The sequence below is a fragment of the Hippoglossus stenolepis genome, chromosome 7 (assembly GCF_022539355.2).
Source record: "Hippoglossus stenolepis isolate QCI-W04-F060 chromosome 7, HSTE1.2, whole genome shotgun sequence".
NCBI lineage: Eukaryota > Metazoa > Chordata > Actinopteri > Pleuronectiformes > Pleuronectidae > Hippoglossus > Hippoglossus stenolepis.
The window spans coordinates 12,783,934-12,803,648 of record NC_061489.1 but is presented as its reverse complement, the minus strand read 5'-3'; the positions used below and the strand labels follow the sequence as shown (position 1 = coordinate 12,803,648).

The 19,715-nt window shown below is 41.4% G+C and overlaps 1 protein-coding gene across 1 annotated transcript; it reads right to left on the bottom strand.

Moving 5' to 3' along the window:
- Nucleotides 1-2,082: 2,082 nt before the first annotated feature.
- atp7a (ATPase copper transporting alpha) lies at nt 2,083-17,170 on the bottom strand. Its single transcript, XM_035161400.2, has 23 exons — nt 16,919-17,170; nt 15,703-15,833; nt 14,056-14,560; nt 12,407-13,177; nt 11,943-12,146; nt 11,682-11,845; nt 11,277-11,438; nt 11,106-11,182; nt 10,672-10,894; nt 9,209-9,442; nt 8,980-9,071; nt 8,621-8,748; nt 8,006-8,160; nt 7,774-7,908; nt 7,444-7,638; nt 7,056-7,238; nt 6,745-6,958; nt 6,446-6,592; nt 6,158-6,300; nt 5,255-5,458; nt 4,688-4,805; nt 4,483-4,585; nt 2,083-4,058 (listed from the first exon to the last, which is right to left on the bottom strand). The coding sequence occupies exons 2-23, from the start codon at nt 15,820-15,822 to the stop codon at nt 3,788-3,790; spliced, it is 4,548 nt and encodes a 1,515-aa protein (XP_035017291.1). The 5' UTR covers nt 15,823-15,833; nt 16,919-17,170; the 3' UTR covers nt 2,083-3,787.
- Nucleotides 17,171-19,715: the final 2,545 nt, after the last annotated feature.

The window sequence follows — 19,715 nt, the reverse complement described above, 5'->3', positions numbered from 1 at the left end:
TTCAACATCTAATCATGAATCTAAAAAAAACAATTCTCCAGGGAACCAACCAATAAAATGTGACGCTATGATGGTGGCAACCATGTAGGGACTAACACGGTGCTATTCAATGTCTTAATAATCAGTGTTAATCGTACTACCTATTCTGCTTGTTAAACTCGCATGAACAAACCACTCCGCACACGAGCATGGTGGGAAATAACCATGGATTCTCTAAAAACAACACGTGTCTGTGTATGCAGTCACTCTGAGGCTCCGTTCAGGAGAGCCGAGCGGTGATGACCAGCATCGCTACTGACAACAACCTCAATAAAACATGCTCTCGTCTCCATAATCCATGCTTTCCAGTATTTAATCAGGAATTTCTGATCACAGACAGTATAGGACAGTATAGGAAGATTGAACATGTCATTCATGCTTTACTCAGACTTGTAAGGTATCTCTCTGCTGAAGCTTAATGCAGCATCCGGAGAGGTTTCACCGCACAATATGGCCCATTTTAGATTGATGTGACAATTTGTTTTAAGTTGTTGTTGTCGTGCATTTATATGTACATTTGGCTTCCTATGTTAGATATGAATTACAGTATTGGGAAATATTGGGGATAGTTTATTCTCATTGTAGTATTTTTGAAGAGGAGAATGGTACAGAGAAGGATCCACATGAATTTTTTTGTGTGTGATATTTACATTTACATGTTTAAATCCTGTGAAACATGAGGCCGAATCGCTCTGGTCTTATTCTGGCGAGTGTGAGGAGCGTGGAATCTCTCCGCTAAAACCTTCATCGACGACCTCCTGCTTTGTGTTTCATGATGTTTTGCTCCGAGTGAGAAATCCAGCATGTACACCTCAGTTATTACACACAGTTACATCACTACCGCCGGCCTGGTGAGCTGATGCAGCAGGTGCAGTGTGATGTTGTAACTTTTGTTCCGTACCTTGGCTGCAGTAGTCAGTATTCACATTATATTGTCAGTCAGGTAAACAGTGTTGTATCAGCCAGAGTACCAGATTGCATTCATCCCTAAAGGCTGCCATCCCTAAAGCTGGAGGCCGTTCTGTGCCGCATTAACAGCTACTGTATCTTACCACGCAAAGTTAAGCTGTAGGCCTGTTTCATACCAGAGACCAGTTTTATTACTAGACCTTTTTAAATCAGGGATGAGGCTGAAAAAGATGGACTGAAGCCACAAAACGTAAATCTTTAACTTTAAATGATTTTTAGCTGTAACTCTATAGGACCCAGTGTACGTTGAAATCATCTGGTCCATTCAATGCAAATGTTTCCGTTTCAAATTTGAAATCATCCACTGCTTGTGAACATTGATTTGATTTGATTGCATCTTTTGCTCATTAGTGTGTGATTTCCGTAAGGTGTTAAATGTTTAATATACTGTAAATCTACTTATATATAAATATATATATATTATATATTGCTGTAAAAGTAACTTTCAGATGGTCAGTGTTTCCAGAGAGATACGTTGGAGTCGGAGCTGTTCCCTGTAGCTGGTTTGTTATTCTCGTGTTCAAGGTAACTGAATGTAGCGATTTTTCCATTTGCAGCTGTTTTATGGTGCGTTAAGTCACGCAAAGCACAATATTGTAACAGATTTAAAATGCTGCACATTTAAAAAAGTTACTGAACCTGTTCAGTTTCCTGACTGCGATGCTTTTCAATGAGCCGTGATGGAGTAAGAGAAGATGAATAACACAAAATTGACCCTTTGGTTTATGTGAGTTCTGAGTGTCCCTTAACCTCTGTGTCTAAAAAATGTCCCCTTAATGTGTTAATAATAATAACTTAACATGTTCACAAGCGTCAATCTACCAAATCAAAAGTCACTACAGCCAAAGTGATACAAATACTCATGAGAAAAAAAAGACAATTCAAACCAATTTTGTTTTTTAGAAAAGATGACAGAAAATTGTACTTGATTGTTTAGCAGTACACTGGGGTGATGTAATGTTTAGACTAACTGGATGAAATAAAGTTGATGAAATCTTGTCTCTGCTGTTTATATAAATGACGGGCACATTGCTCAACAGCACCACCGTCTGGTTTAAAGTGAATACAGCAGGGTGACGTTACAAAAGCGTTTTATTCCAAGGCACATAATGTCCAGAAGAACAATGAAAGATGGGAAGCATGGACTCACTTAATTTACCTGCACACACACGCACATCTGAATGGACCCTTTTCACCAAGCAATGTGCAAACACTACAGATCGGCATCGTGACGCTCAGAAGCTGTGAACACAATGCATCTTGGGAAAACGGCAGGACAATCTGATGGCTCTTTTCTCCACCAGAGAAAAACACACGAGAAGTTTGGACACAAAAAGTCATAGAATAGCTGCACAAAAGTGATTCAATACAGCACAAAGTGAATTAAACAAATCTTTGAGATCACTTTAAATCTCCTTAAACAATTTCAAGATGTGATAGATGTGATTTAAAATTAAAACTGTACAATTGGATTTCATGTACATTTAGTATCTCAGTAACTCATTTGGTGGAGGTGTTGGGACACAGTTGGTTCTGTGTTCTCACGGTTCAAGGACCAACAGCATGAATTATAATCATCATACGAAAAAAGCAGAAATGAAGAAGTGCTGACTGCGATGGCAAAAAGAACACACACACACATTTACAGTTCAGCCTTTTCATAACACATACCTTATGTTTGCAGCAGGCAAATTGAGTAACCCAAGCACCAACCACACTTCATACATGTAATAATTTCTGCTCGACAATGAGTAATGTTCACATTCACTAACACACATGTTGTATAATTAACTAAAGATGCAGAGGGATGACACAACTACAGAACAGAGTCTATAGTCGGTTTCACAATTCACAGTCGGCTGTTCCTCTCTGCTTTGACCTTATCTCTGTTCCCACTTTGTGCACATTGTGTCCAAGGTAACATCTGTACTACCGTGTTATCTTTGGAATGTGTTGGACTTTGCCGAGGTGGCATTTCAATTGGCACTTGGGTCAAACTCACATTTTGTTTCACTTCACTGATGTTTTGCACAAACTTAAGTTTGCAGCAGGTAACAAGTCTTAAGATTGAGGTTTTTTACGTCTGGATGCTGCTCAATAATTAAATATTTTGGGAGACTGAAAATAAAAATTGGCATTTTGATTCAACAACTTCATTGTTCCACAGGATATAATGAAAAAAGATAAATAAAGGTAACATAAATACTCTGGAATAAAATAATACAACAGTGTTACTATAATTTTCCGCTTTAGGAAAATCCTTTAAAATATAACTCTGTAGTGTCGACTCTCACAAGCAGCACCACTGTTATAATGTCTTTGGATAAATGTAGAGATTGATTGTACAATAAAGATTGTACTTGCAGGTGACCACAGCTGCAGAGCTGATCATCACTCCGTTTCCTGGATGCGGACACCTGCTTCAAGGCTTTGAAGACACTTCATGCCCCTGTACACACACACACACACACCCACACAGTGACCAACGTGTCAATGTGTTGGTGCCTGAGGGCAGTTACCGCAACAAAAGATAGTCTGCTGCTGAAGGAGGAGAAATTACCCCAGCATGCTCTGAAGAGCATTGTGATCCACTGGGTGAGCTAAAAGAAAACAAGGGGCATATAAGCAAGTCAACAGTGCTGCCCTGAGGCACCTACAGCAGATGGATGGGCCACTATTCAATAGAAACCCTGTCAGCGAGGCCTAGTGTTGAATTAATGCAGTTACTGTCTGCTCCAGCTCACAAAAGTCATTGCAAGACCACGTGAGTCTTACGTATTCAGCAGAACTCCTCGCACTGCGCCTCCCCCACCAACAGAGAGTGTTTGTCGGGCTCACTGAGAGCCAAACTGTTAAGCGAGTGCCTGTCGGACCGCAGGGAGTTGATCGAGGCCCGGCTGTAGGTGACGATGCGGTCCAGCAGGCTGAGTTTGGGGGAGGGACGACGAATGTCACCCATTCCGATGTGGATGCTGACATCAGACAGGCTGCCCTGCCTCCTGCTGTTACCCAGTCGAGCCTCCAACATCTCTGCAGTGGGTTTAGTGTAACTGGAAAATAACACAGAGAAAGACAAATGTGGAAGGTGATTTGGAAAATGGTTTAAGCTGCTTTCAGACCCACACTGAAGTCTGTATGTGAGAACACAAATGTAGTCAGAGCCTCTGGACTTTCTCCGGAGTTTCTCCTGCCAGCCTCCTAGTGAAAACTCTGGAGAATGTGCGAATGAGCTAATGTAAGAACAGAGTAAGAGATACTTCTAGTAGACATTTATGGACAAAGATGTCAAGAGAGCTTTTGGTGATGACGGCAGAGTCAATGTGCCGTAAACCAAGTTCATATGTGAAAGGCAAACTCCGGAGAAAACCTGGACCCAATTCTACGGAAATCCTCCAGAGTTTGTGTCTGAAAACGGCTTTAGATGATTATTCTCAAGGGAAGAAAAACTGAGTTATTAATTACTTTCCTCATTACCATTTGAGTAGAAGAGAGGACACAACCACAGAGACAGACGACAGTGCCATCGCAGCGGAGCCCATCCATGGCTGTAACACCAGACCAATGGGAAGGAATATGCCTGTGAACAGACAAAGTTCATGTTACTGCTGTAGTCAAAATGATCATAGTCAGTGTTATGATTGACTTCAAATATATCTGGTGATTGTTTGCAGCCACCTACCAGCAGCAAGAGGAATGCCAACCAGGTTGTAGATCAGAGCAAATATAAAGTTGATCCTGATCCTCCTGACAGTCTTCTTAGAGAGGTCAATGCTACCCACCACATCCAGGAGGTCGTTCTGTAGACAAGACCAGAAACAAGAGGTTACATGAAAACTAGTTGTATCAGATAATTAGTGCTACGTACAACGCCTTTGAGGTGATTAGGTTTCAGTTTTACATATTTAAGAATCATTTGTATTATTCTTATGGTTTCAGTAATGACATAATACTGTGTTGTATACTGTACATTTACTGTGATACAGTAAATTCACACTGCTTCTGTGCTGCCACACTGAAATGTCACATTTGCCATTTATGAAACAGGTGATTTTTAAATCAGAGAAATTAATCAATGACAATTTTTTAAAAATAATATAAAAAAAGGAAATCACAAAGACCTTAACTGAGACTTGAGGTACTAATCTTGTTTTTGTAACAAATGTATGTGTTTCAATCTCTGTGTACTTGTAAAGTGTGATAATTGTATTTCTGTATCATTGTTCTATTCTTTCTTATTTTATCTCACCCTGATCAACACCACATCTGCTGCTTCTATGGCCACATCTGTCCCAGTTCCTATGGCGATGCCCACGTCAGCCATGGCCAGAGCGGGCGAGTCGTTTACACCGTCACCCACCATGGCGACTATCTTGCCCTCCTGCTGCAGCTGTTCCACCTTGGCCACCTTGTGGGAGGGAAGCACCTCAGCAAACACCTTCCTGATTCCAACCTGGAGGACAAGCACAGACCGACAACACAAGGAAACATGATGGATTAATTAATGCACTAAAATGGTAGGACTATAGTGTTCATAAAATTGTGATCATATCTAAATAATATTCAAACATTACTTTGTACTTTTATATCAACCTTGGTGATAGTTTCTTCTCAGCCACATGTATTTAACATGTGTGTTGAAGTTTGCATAAAAGGGAATATTATCACTTAAAAGCTGTCACTCTGTCCGGCTATATCCGTAAGACAGTTATAATATTAAAACATGGCAATCCCCACCACACATGAAAACTCGTATCACGTGACCATGAACCTACACTGGGCATGTGCAGTGAGAAATGAGAAACAGCAATGATGAAAAGTAAAACAGGGGAATTGTTTTTCGACTGAAGAGGAGGAGGAGAAGACAGTGTTCATGACATTTTGTCTTCACAGCTGGTAGTCAAGTCGTGCGTGTTAAGAGCCAAACAGGAAGCAAATGCGGTTAATGTGGCTGCATCAGTGTATCCAAGCATCTACATTTTTGCCCATCTGTAGTAAACAATAAAGCAGTCCCAGATTTTCAAACTAAAATGGGGCCAGCAGCGTTACCAGAATTCTCTGTTTTAAAACTGGGGAGTAGTGTGAATGTCAGGCGTAAATGTAGCAACAGTGATATAATTTAATACTAAAAGGTAGTGGCGTCTCTTCGTACCTGAGCAGCAATAGCCCGTGCCGTCTTGCTGTTGTCTCCGGTCATCAGCACAACTTCCAGACCCATGTTGATGAGCGTGTGTACGGCAAGTTCAGCCTCAGGTTTCACTGTGTCAGCAATGGCTATCATCGCACACAGCAGGTCTACACACAAATACAAATGTTTAACAATAAACTATTTTGTCAACACATTTCTAGAGGATAATATAAATCTAACCAGTAAGAAATGAAAAAAATAAAAGAAATAAAGAACATATATGAGCCTTGCACTTAAACTGCACTACTTTACCATCTACAGCTACTAGAACAGCAGTGCGTCCTCTGCGCTCATGCTCCACCATGGCCTCATCTATATCAGGTCTGATCTGCAAGCAGTTCCTCCTCATCCACTCTCTGTTGCCAATCAGCACAACATAAGTGGCTGTCTGGACGAAGCCTGAACACACAAGTTAGACAAGAGAACATTAAGGTGAATGAACAAAGGATCCTTTATTGCGTTAATACATGATAGAAAGAATAAGATCATAAGATTTAAGTACTTCTGCTGAATACACGGCCATAACAAAAGGATTCCATTTCCCAACTTACTCAGAGGCTGTGGGTCCATGATGAGTGGATGGGAGCTGGTGGTTGTCCGGGTGTCACTGATTTGAATGAGGACGCTGTTCCGCTGGTTGTTGTCCTCGCTGTCGCTGTCCGCCTGTTTCAGCAGGGTCTCTGTGTTGCTGACCTGACAGCGGATGCCACAGCCCGGCACTGCCTGGAAGTTTGTGCATGTGCCAAGAGACTCCGTGCCAAGCTCCTGCACACAGAAATGGATGTTTAATATAACATGTTACAAATCTAGAATATGTAGAGAATCGTGGAGTGTGGGGGTTAAATTCAAGGTAGAGACCAACCTGTTTGCAGTACTTGGTGATAGCTGAACCCAGAGGGTGTTCACTGTTGTTCTCACTAGTACCCACAATGGCCAGCAGGCGGGAACGAGGCATCTTGTTCCCCTCCACAACTATCTTGACTTGGATAACCTTTGGAGCACCGTATGTGATGGTCCCAGTCTTATCAAACACCACGATCTGTACCTGTACGCAAAAGGAGGTATGATAGAAGTGAGCCTGAAATACTTTTTAATGGTTTAGGATTTTTATTCACAGCTACATCTCTAATAATATGTTCCGTAAGCTTGTGAATCAGAGCCATTATGTGTTTAAAATGGCAGATGGTCTGTTACATAACTGGCTGACTATACACAGTATCAGGGGTGTCAGAGTGTCATCATTAACACACCTTATGTGCCATCTCAAGTGGCTCTCCTCCCTTTATCAGAATGCCATTTTGGGCTCCAACTCCTGTGCCCACCATGACAGCTGTCGGCGTTGCCAAGCCAAGGGAACAGGGACAGGCGATGCACAACACTGTTATGGAGGCCTGGAAGGCAAAGCGAATCACTGCCTCGCTCCTGGAAATGCTCTTGTCATAACCCTGGAGGGAGGAAATGGGGCAACAACACAGCCATATGTAGTCATGTTTTTGTTTTATCAGTAGAAAAGGATTAGAGAAGAAGAGATGGTGCACTGAGGAGATGGTCAGATCAGTCAGACTGAAAAGATGACTCACGGGAAAGTACTTCTCCACAAGCGAGAAATCTAAAAACCCAATGATGATCCAGGCGAGCAGCGTCAGCACGGATATGACAACAATGAAGGGTACAAAGTAGCCACTGATCTTATCCGCATACTGCTGGATTGGAGCCTAGAAAATACAATTGGAGAAATTACACACCTTCCCAATCAATGTTACCCGACACGCAGGTGCAGGTGAGATATGGTGCAGAAATCGCATACTTCACCTTTGAAGTCTGAGCCTCCTCCACCAGTTTGACAATCTGAGACAGCGTTGTATCCATGCCGACATGTGTAGCACTGACGAGCAGAGAGCCGTTCTGGTTAATGGAGCCTGCAATCACAATGCTCCCTGGCTTCTTCGTCACTGGCATGGCCTCACCTGGAGACACGGAGAAACAGCTGCTCAGAAACACAGCAGTACAAGGCTGCAGCAGGAAACAGGAGCTGGTCATCCAGAGTAAATACTGGTGCTATTTTGATGGTGGTGGCAATTTAAAAGTTGGTTTTTGAATGAATAATGATACCAACCAAGTGATAAATTAAAGCCAATTGTAGTTATGGTCTGTGTAGATATTGCAACAGCAGATTTCACCACTGAAGAATATTATGAGGAAATTGAACTATGCAAGTTGCTGATATTGAAATTTTCAGATTCTCGTCTCATCCTGTTATAGTAGCTTCTTTCAAATTGTAAAAGACAAACATCTCAGGAAGGAAGATGTGAAAAAAAGCCTCGCTTACACTGGTTGACTTCTGAAAAGTTAGATTTGAGCATATTATTTACACCACACACATATCGAGCCAATAATAGTTACTTAATCTCTGTCAATTGGACGAACCTGTGATTAGAGACTCGTCAGCCATCGAGTGTCCTTCAATGACCCTCCCATCCACTGGAAACTTCCCCCCGGGGACGACTTTCACCACGTCACCCCTCTGCACCAGCTCAACATCAACCTGCTCCTCACTAAACAACAAAACAGAGATTAAGTCTGTGTCCCAGATGGAATTGACCAAAATATTTCTTCTATTCTTGCGGAGGAAAAATCACTCGTAGCTTGTTTATGCAGAATAAGCAGCGTTTATTATGACCCTTGTAATGGCATTTGAACTGCAAATATTTGCATTTGTTGTTATCTAAAACCAACTTAAGATATGAAAGGTTGTAATAGACAAGGTGAGTGTAGAGAACAGGTACCTGAGAATGGACAAGTCACTGCTGAGAGTGACCACTGTGGCCTCGGTAGCTTGTAGAGACATGAGCTTGGACAAAGCCTCAGACGTCTTGCTCTGGATGAAAGAAGTGACACACAAAACAATTTCTGACTATTAATTTAAAGACGATGATAATTTCAACATTTTTAAAAGGACATTTGGATGTCATAAATAATAACAATAACAATAATGTTAATTATAATGAGCTAAACCTTAGCTATCTGTTCTAGCCAGCGTCCCAGCGAGATGAAGACGAAGAGCATCGGTGGCGTGTCGAAGAAGGTGATGGGGTTGACTTTGGCCTTCTCCGCCATGGCCACTATTAGGATGACCAGCGAGTAGGTGAACGCTATGGAGGTAGCCAGAACTATCAGCACATCCATGTTGGCAGATCGGTGTTTGACTGCTTTGTAAGCTTGAATGTAGAAGTAGCGACCTCCGATAAACTGTGGAGAGGAATAACAGAAGCTTTATTATAAGTATTTCATTCAGACTTGCTCACCTCTCCTGAAGACTCTTTATTCAGTTTCAGCGTCATGATCACAAAGCGAACAGAAGACACGAAAAGTACAGTTGTAGTGATCACGCATTCCATTTCACTACATTACAAAATAAAGTATTATTTTACAACTCAACCAAATATTCTGCCTCGTCTCTCAAGCTTGGTAAAACAATTTCTCTTCCTGAAGCACAGATACAGTTTTTCATAATTATCCAGCCAGAAGAAATCAACTTTATCGGTGGTCTGACCTTTACCAAAACGTTCTTCCTTCTTCACACTCACTCATTCTAAATGTCACCTAAGGCTGTTTGTCCTTCTTTGCAGTGGCATCAAACCTTTTAGTCTCAAAGGCTTAAGGTAGCGTAACAGAGTTATTTGTCTTTTAATTAAATTATGCTTAAGTATTTTTTGTTTATACCATACATCAACATACCATTTTTTTCTGGAAAATGTGTTCTGGAAAATAAATTCATATAACTGAAGATTGTATCATTTGATTTGAATAATATCATTCACATAAAATGAAGATGTCAACTACCACAGAGATGGCCCTTCAAAATGTCCCAGTAAGTCTTAGAAATCAAAAACTTATATTGAAGAGGTTCCCTGATAACCCATTAAACTTAGGCATTAAATGTAATGCCTTCTTAAAATCAAGACAAATGAACAAATGTTTGAATTCTCCTTAATTCTTCTTAGTATTAAGAATTTAAGGATTTTATAAATCCAGTTAACAAATCTACATGCACACCTCTCCTCTCAAGGTGGTCTATAAAGCCTGTGATTAGAAAATGAGGAAAACAATTATAGACACTGGAGCTGAGTGGGTCATAAAAAAACCCTGACCACTGTCAAAACAAGACTGAAATACTTCATATAAAACATTAGACAACTCTAAGGACTTCACTGGAAATGTCGATCATTCTAGTAGCTTTCTTCAGTTAGCATTTATCAAAAAAAAAAAAATTGTATCTCTTCTCAGGAAAACAAATTGCATTTAGAAACAAATGATTCTCCACATTAGTATTCACTTCAAATTCAGTAACCTCTTTTAAACTACTTATTTCCTCAAGAACAAACATCATCAAATAAATTGTTGCTATCAGAAAAAAAATCTGTGCTTCGTTCACAAACTTATAACGTGTTTTAAGTTTAAGAATTCCTCAGATGTACCTGCACAGGGACACAGAAGAGGAAGGAGAGGAGGTTCATGATGGAGAGGCCTGGGAGCAGCTGTCTCTCCAGGAACATGGTGGAGTGGTAATGGTTGCGGTCCTCCACCGTGGCATTGTGCTGATGTGAAACATTCATCTGGTGGTCCATAATAATCATGTACATCATCATGCCCATCACAGGCACACAGAAAATCAAGCTCACCAGGAAAGATTTCCTCCATCTGAAAGAGTGAAAATATTTCTGTGTTTGAGATTAATTTTGGTTTGTATTTTAGTTTTAAATCCTAATTTCTGTCAGAAAAATCAAAATGTACATAAAGTCCTAAACACTCTATAATGAATTAGGGCACAAATATACTGCAAAATATTGCATATATACTCAATTCTGAAGGAACCTTATACAGTGTCGACATCACTGCATCAGCTACTTACTGTCGTATCTCTTTGCTGTGGTCCAGGTGACTGGCAGTACGATCCCTCTTTACCAAAGATGCTTCAAACCCGAGATTCTACGAATAAAGATCAACCCAATGATCAAACCAACCCTTTTATGATTGAGCACTTCTACTGTATGAAGTTTCCCAGGTGAGGAAGGAGTAATACCTCTATCTGCTTGATGATGTCTCGTGGCCCTATAATTTCTGAGTCGTACTTAACGTGTGCTTTGTTGGTTGCCAAGGCAACCGAGGCATATATAATCCCCTTTTCTTTCATAAGGCTGGATTCAATTTTGTGAACACAAGAGGCACACGTCATTCCTCTGACCTGAAAGAAGGTGAAGAGAAGCACAAGCAGAGAAAGGGACAAAAATATATTAAAGAGGGTTGGAAGTGAGGAGGAAATGTTTAATTTCATCCACTGAAGAGGAGGTTGCATGTATTCAACAGTCTTCTCAAATATGATGGAAATGTTTAATGTTTCTATTTTAAGTGAAAATGTTACTGTGTTCAATGCACCTTTTTTAATACAACATTCACACTGTGTAAATGCAACTTTACATTAACTCACCACTAGTTCTAGGTTTCCGTCTGAACCTTCATAGTTCTCCATCACAGAGGCAGTGAAGCCCAGCTCTTTCACACACTCGGCTATCTTCACAGGATCGATGACCTCAGGGTTGTAACGCACCTCTGCTTTACTGGCCATGAGTGCCACCAGAACAGAGTAGATACCTGTACAACATTAAAGATTTTCTCTTTAGCACCTAATCAAAGCAATGAGATGGATAAACAGCATTGGAATAAGTCAATATTTTATGCCTTTACAGACCAGGTTCATTCTTAAGGTTTCTTTCGATGTTTGCCACACAGGAAGCACAGGTCATCCCTCCAACCTGAATATAGCATTTTGACTGCTCGTCTTTATTGCGTCCTTGTTTGTGTAAGTCACTGTCCATCTCAATATCTTTCACATGTGCTAGACTTAAAGACTTTGAGACACGGGGCTCTGGTGAAGGCAGCAGCGAATTGGTGGCTGTGGAGAACAAATTATAGTTATTAAAGGGAAGGCAAATTTGCAGTTAGCAATGGAGTCTCATCTTTGCATTTCAAGTACCCTCACTGGCAGATTCGAATTAACAGAAGCTGCTTGTAGGAAGAGATGCTTGGGGGGCATCAAAGTAAAGCTCTATCTACAAACAATACTATACTCCAGTTAAAAACACACAAATAAAATGCTTTATCCACTTGTAAAAAAATTGTCTGACTCAACAATCACACCATCTCTCCTCTCACCAGGTAGGAAGGCGTCAAAGCCCATGTCCTCTACGGCCTCCCTTAGCTCCTCTGCTGTGGTCAAAAGGGGATCATACTCAAAGATCCCCTGGTGATCAGCCAGAGAGACCTGTGCTGACACCACGCCTTTCCTTTGAGAGATCATGCCTTCAATGGACTGGACACAAGAGTTGCACGTCATGCCCTCAATGTGAATATTAACTAGAGACGCCAGAGGCTGGGTAAAACAAGGCTTTGCAGCAGCTTTGGCCTGGATTGCTCCTGCAGTCCGAGGCGATAAGGCAGGTGTGGGCGATATAGATACAGGACTGAGTGGGCCAGTGGAGTCCCAGGGTTGAGTTTTGAAGTGTCCTGGAGGCAGCGCCTCAATTGCCTGCTGCAGCTGAGGCACTGTGACCTTTAGAGGATCATGGCAGATGGAAGCCTTCTCCTTCTCCAGAGAGACCTCCACAGAGGAGACACCAGGCAGCATGGAGATATTGTCCTGGATATTGACCACACAGGAATGGCAGTGCATGCCCTTAACTCTGAGCATGACAAGTGTTATGTCTATGAAGACTTCTGTCTCCTCTGAAGTCTCTGATGGTGAAGACACAGATGGTTTTTGAGAATCAACAAAACGTTCGATTTCACTGGGGGACAGCTGCAGAGGGCGGGGCTTGGACTTGACAAAAGCCTTGAAGCCGGCCACGGCAATCTGGTCGATGATGGTTTGGACGGTGATGAGGTAAGTCAGGTAGACGACTGTCGCTTCCTGAGAGTCTAATACAACTGTGGACAATAAAGACATGAGAAAAATTAAATACAAACACAGCACAAAGAATAGATTTTTTTTTCACAAGAGCAGGAAGTGTCTAGACGTGAAAAGATGATGCGGATGTTTACATTCAATGAGGCACAAAAATATAACTTTAAATCCACTAGTAGAAGTTTAACATTCCGGTTGAGGATAATTTTCAATTTGAAACTAAAATGGCACTTAGTAGAGTGCATACCTCTGCCAAGGCCCCACAGTCCCCTTATGAAACCACATTTAAATTCACTAGATACAGATTTCTATTTGGATCTGCACCAAATTGCACACACTCATAGATATCATTCCCCTTAATATGTCAGATTTCTCTGTCAAGATTCATGAAAAATTCATTGTGGATTCAATAAAAATATTGAAAAACGCTCTATCTCGCAATGTTTAAGAAAGTGAAGGAAAAAAAAAAAATCTGAATCTTCCCCTTTGATCCAGATCCGCTCAAAATGTAAGGGGTTCCTCACTGCCTCCTACTGCACCACACTTCATGGAAATTGGTCAAGTGGTTTTTGCATAATCCTGCTAACTAACAAACAAACAGAATATACAGCACACAGTTGGCAGACTATACAGCCAATTTATACACAATTCTGTACAAACTTGATCCTATCTGTCTACATGTTCCTCCTTACAAGAATGCCAACAATGTACATTTCATGAGTCATGGTTAATAACCACTGAGCAATCTGTTAGCAATGAACCTACAGAGACAAGATAATAGGACACCTGTAACCTGAAAGACGAGCTTTCCACATAGTGCAGCAAGTGTGTTTTAAAATCACTTCTAGCTCGACAGTGAGGTAACATAACAACAAGCTTGTTAACAGGTCAAGTATGTTACCTTTGATCTTTTTAATCCCTTTCAGTTTTCCGATCTTCCCTTCAATAGTGCTGGTGCAGGAGTGGCACGTCATTCCTTCAATCCGTAACTTCAGGAGTGCCACATCTCCTGACCTACTTTGAGATGGGGACACATTCGGGCCTTTTTGCACAGGGCTGCTGGGTGTGGGGATCTCCGTAGCTGATAGGCTGGCCACCAACTCATTCAGCTGCAGGGGTGAAGTCAAGGAGGGAACATAGGTGACAGTGAGACCCATCGGAACCTGGCTCTCTCTGACATCCAGGACTCCCTGGATCTGGGATAGCTTCTCTGAAGCCTCCGCTTGAGCTGCAGGTGCCAGGCCTGAGGTGGAGACGAGCTGGGTCTCTGTAGAGACCGGTGTGGCTGTGACGGACTCCGATAGACTTGATTCAAAGCCCATGTCCTCGATAGCCTCTGACAGAGACTCTGGATTCTGTTGGTTGTGGTCAAATATGACAGTGGCATTCCTTTGCTCTAAAGACACCTGCAAAATAAAAGTCACATTAGGGGTTTCCCTAAACCACCAGACTCAAGCTAAATCCATTCAGCAATCTACAACTCCATTTAGGTGTATTTTTGAGAGGCTAATAACGATATCAAACATAAAGATACTGGGGGGGACTTTCCTTCAACATATTACTAAAAGCATTTGTAGAATTATCTCATCAAACAGCAGATAGCAAATTAGCAAGCCAGTCATACATTAAGCATTTAATGCAGGTTTGTGGCCTTTGCCAAAGTGCTAAATTCAGGATGATATTACTCAGAGTAGTAAAATGTGTCCATGGCCTTGTTAAGCTTACTCATGTTCTGTCAACAGAATGACCCTTAGCTCTCCTTCTTTTACTTCAAGTAAGCAAACATGTGACACACTGCAGGGATCACCAGACTGAGCTTTCAGTTACACATCATAGAGTGGGGTTAGTAATAAGTGATTGTGCCTTCCTGTTGGCTTAACCATCTTTCTGAGCATGAGAGATGAAGGAAAGCTGGGGATGAGACAATAACTGTTCTACAGTACTGTTCTATACAAAGAGAAATCTATTCACTCCTCCCAGATCTCTTGTCTTTATAGATTACCAGAAAATGAACCAGACATTGAATTCTGTTAAGACACAAATGACATTTCCTGTGGGAGCAGACGACTGCATTTCGACCTGCTGTCACAGTCCTGTAAAGGGCAGAGCTATATCTGGAGCACACTATTACGTTATATTCTCATTTAACCACAGCCAGAGGGGTAAACACACAAAAAACAAAACAACAGGCCTCAACTATTGTAATTTAGCTCTTATGTCTGTCTAATGGCTCAAGATATTGATTGTAAATCAGACCAGCTGGTCCTGAGGGAGAAGGACTGTGGGATTAATCAAACTGTATTACCCTAAAATTGGCAGGAGCTTTATTTAATGTAATGATCTGTATTATATATCTGCCCTGTCCACGGGGTTAAATAAAGACTGCATCATTACAACAATATGATTTCAGATCCTGTTTTTAACTGGAAGTGGCCTTCAAGAAATTCTGCGTCAGGAGATTTTAAGAACCGCACCTCAATGTGGAAAAACAGTAAAATCCTACTAGATAGAAGACATGTTCCTTTATCTTTGCAAACACTGCATTTACCTTTATATGCATCACTCCTGGGAGAGACCCAATCCGCTGCTCTATGGACTGGACACAGGAGCCACAAGTCATCCCCTCCACCCCGAGGGCAGCTGAACACAGACTGACTTTCTGTGTCATGGTTGTTTTGTCTAAAAGGACGAAAGGAAGCAAAGTATATTGTTGTTTATTGTCGTTCTTGAAAGCATCAAAGAGTGATGGAAGTAAAAGCTCCTCTCTCCAAACAAACTGAAACATATCATGTTAGGATACTGGGGAAAAACAACAGATACGTACATTTTTGTAAAGTGTTTTACTAGACAAATACAAGCCATTTTGTACAAATGAAAGTCTAACTACTTATTCTTAAAAAAACCCAGATTTCTCTATATTTTAAAAGCCTGATTTGATTTATTTTGCCATTTCTAGGAAACATAGGCCAAACATTAGCAAAGAAACAAATTATAATCCTGTTAAGAACAAATGTTTGGAGCCATGCCAAAGCTACTATAGCACTATTCCTGCCCCCGGCCCAAACTGAACAAAGCTTCTCTGTACCTGAAGAACAAGAACATGTAAAGTCACTAGGGTGGGTCACTAACTTCATGTTGCTTTCCCTAAATGTAATGAACTGGTTATCAAACCAGTGACGTCTAAAGGTTCATATCAATCTGTTGGTGTTTGACGTGATTTCACTTATATCAAAACTAAAACCACCTGCATTTCAGTGACGCGCTGACAGATAAGAGACATATTCAGGGAAATGTAAACGCAGATATCATGACTTCATTTCAGGAATCATGACAGGGAGCAGGAACAAGTGTCACTTTAGCCACTGGGTCTCCCATGACCAGAAACATCAAATATCGGTCTCAGAGACACACTCCCCGTCAACACTGAAAACAGACCTCAGACCCGCTAAACCTGCTCTTTAAACCTGAGGCAGTCAAAGACAATGTGAAGTTCTCAAACGTTTAGAGACTCGTGTTGCTCTGTCTCTTGAATTCCCTTTAGCCAGGGTTAGGGCAGCTAACAGTCAGCTAGCTTGACCCAGCTAAATAGTCTGTGTTAAACTTCAAGTCAAGTTGCCTGCCTGTTGCTAAACTCACTAAACTGAGCCTTTCATTTAGAGGTAGCTGTGGTGTCCACAAGAAACTTGCATCGCTAGTAAAATGTGGCGCCTGTTAAAACACACAGGGACTTGAAGTCAGGGTGAAAGAGAAGTGCCAGCTCTTACCTTAGGAGGAAGTTAGCTACAGGCTCTGGACATCGGCTGTCAGACAGTGAGGCTAAAATGAAGCTAGCACCCTAGCTAGCATATTTACACTGTGTTACAAACAGCTACGTGGACACGGGCCAGCATCCTGCTGGCTGAGGAGAACAACGGCGCCGGCTGTAGGGAAGACTTCTTCCCCGAGTTCAGCTCCGAGGGCTGTTTTTGTTTCTGCATCTCACGCCGACGCAGACGTGACCGACGGCAGCAGCTCAGAGAGGCGGAGCCGCGCTGGGAGCCACAGGCCCGGAGTGCTGCCCTGCGTGTGATCTGTCAGGCGGTGGTTCCGTTACATGGAGCCTGAACACACAGCACCAGCTAATTTACACTCTGTACATACTCGATGCTTGAACAAATCTGAGGGACAGACTTCAACATGCGACTGTCACATCGTGCATGTGTAAATAAGTCAATAGGCACATCTTAAATAATGGAGATTAAAAAGCAACACCAGATAAACCAGCCTCTTTAAACGCTAGTTAGCTTAGCTAGCAGAGCAGGTCCGGTTGTGTCAGTCGGTTTATAAACAATGTTTGACCAGGTTGGTTTGGACAGACAACCTGAGTTTAATCCACAGACTAACTAACATCTGAGCCCTCACCATCAATGAGTTATTATTGGACTGATACTGAATCAATATTATTCTCAATCCCTCCATGCTGATGCTGGTTTACCAATATTAGTTTTTTTTATGAGTAAAAAACAAAATATTTAATTTAATTTTAATTTAGTGACCTTATTTTGGTTGGTAATGAATTCATTCTGTTTCAAAATTAAATTGTATTTTTTCAATAGCTTCCATATAATGTTATTCAGTGACTCTAAATCAACCCTGAATTACATCATTACTCTGGACAAATAAGCCACAATTCATTGTATTTGGTTTTTTTTTGTATCTTCTGCTTTTCTTGAATATTTTCCCAGTAGCTTTCGTGTCCCAGTGACTCCAAATCAATACTTCTACTTACATCAATACACGAGACAATTACACAGTGCATCCGGAAAGTATTCACAGCGCTTCACTTTTGCCACATTTTGTTATGTTACAGCCTTATTCCAAAATGGATTCAATTCATTTTTTTCCTCAAAATTCGACACACAATACCCCATAATGACAAATTGAAAAAAGTTTGTTTAAAATTTTAGCAAATTTAATAAAATTAAAGAACGGAAATATAACATGTACATAAGTATTCAAAGCCTTTGCTCAATACTTTGTTGAAGCTCCTTTGGCAGCAATTACAGCCTCAAGTCTTTTTGAGTATGATGCTACAAGCTTGGCACACCTATTTTTGGGCAGTTTCTCCCATTCTTCTTAGCAGGACCTCTCAAGCTCCATCAGGTTGGATGGGGAGCGTCAGTGCACAGCCATTTTCAGATCTCTCCAGAGATGTTCAATCGGGTTCAAGTCTGGGCTCTGGCTGGGCAACTCAAGGACATTCACAGAGTTGTCCCGAAGCCAGTCCTTTGTTATCTTGGCTGTGTGCTTAGGGTCGTTGTCCTGTTGGAAGATGAACCTTCGCCCCAGTCTGAGGTCCAGAGCGCTCTGGAGCAGGTTTTCATCAAGGATGTCTCTCTACATTGCTGCATTCATCTTTCCCTCGATCCTGACTAGTCTCCCAGTTCCTGCCACTGAAAAACATCCCCACAGCATGATGCTGCCACCACCATGCTTCACTGTAGGGATGGTATTGGCCAGATGATGAGCGGTGCCTGGTTTCCTCCAGACATGACGCTTGGCATTCAGGCCAAAGAGTTCAATCTTTGTTTCATCAGACCAGAGAATTTTGTTTCTCATGGTGTGAGAGTCCTTCAGGTGCCTTTTGGCAAACTCCAGGTGGGCTGTCATGTGCCTTTTACTGAGGAGTGGCTTCCGTCTGGCCACTCTACCATACAGGCCTGATTGGTGGAGTGCTGCAGAGATGGTTGTCCTTCTGGAAGGTTCTCCTCTCTTCACAGTGCAACGCTGGAGCTCTGTCAGAGTGACCATCAGTGACCACTCAGTTTGGCCGGACGGCCAGCTCTAGAAAGAGTCCTGGTGGTTCCAGACTTCTTCCATTTACGGATGATGGAAGCCACTGTGCTCATTTTTCGTTTTTTATTTTTAATAAATCTGCAAAAATTTCAAAATAACTTTTTTCACTTTGTCATTATGGGGTATTGTGTGTAGACTTTTGAGGAATAAAATGAATTTAATCAATTTTGGAATAAGGCTGAAACATAACAAAATGTGGATAAAGTGAAGCGCTGTGAATACTTTCCGGATGCACTGTACATACCTTTTTTATTTCGCTTGTTCTATAAACAACTGGACTATTTTGATGTTTGAGTCAGTTATAATGATTCAGCAAAAGCTGTTCAAATAAATGAGAACAGACAACAATGAGATCTGTCATTGGTTAGTGGGTTTATTTCCTAGAAATGATCCCTTTAATCAACAGGGTAGTGAAAAGTTAACAGAAATTTATCACTGAGCCCAAACATTATCCTGGAAAATATCTAAAAACCAGATGATGAACTAATTCTTGTTTTTCTTCTGTTTCATACCACACACAAAAAAAATATGAATATTATATGTATATATTTGTGTGTGTGCATACAAACATACATCTATAAATCTATACATAAATACATACATGTGTCTGTATATAATTTACTTTCTCTTCTTGTGTGAGGAGTCCACTCACACACGCGCGCGCACACACGCACACACACACACACACACACACACACACACACACACACACAACACGCACACACA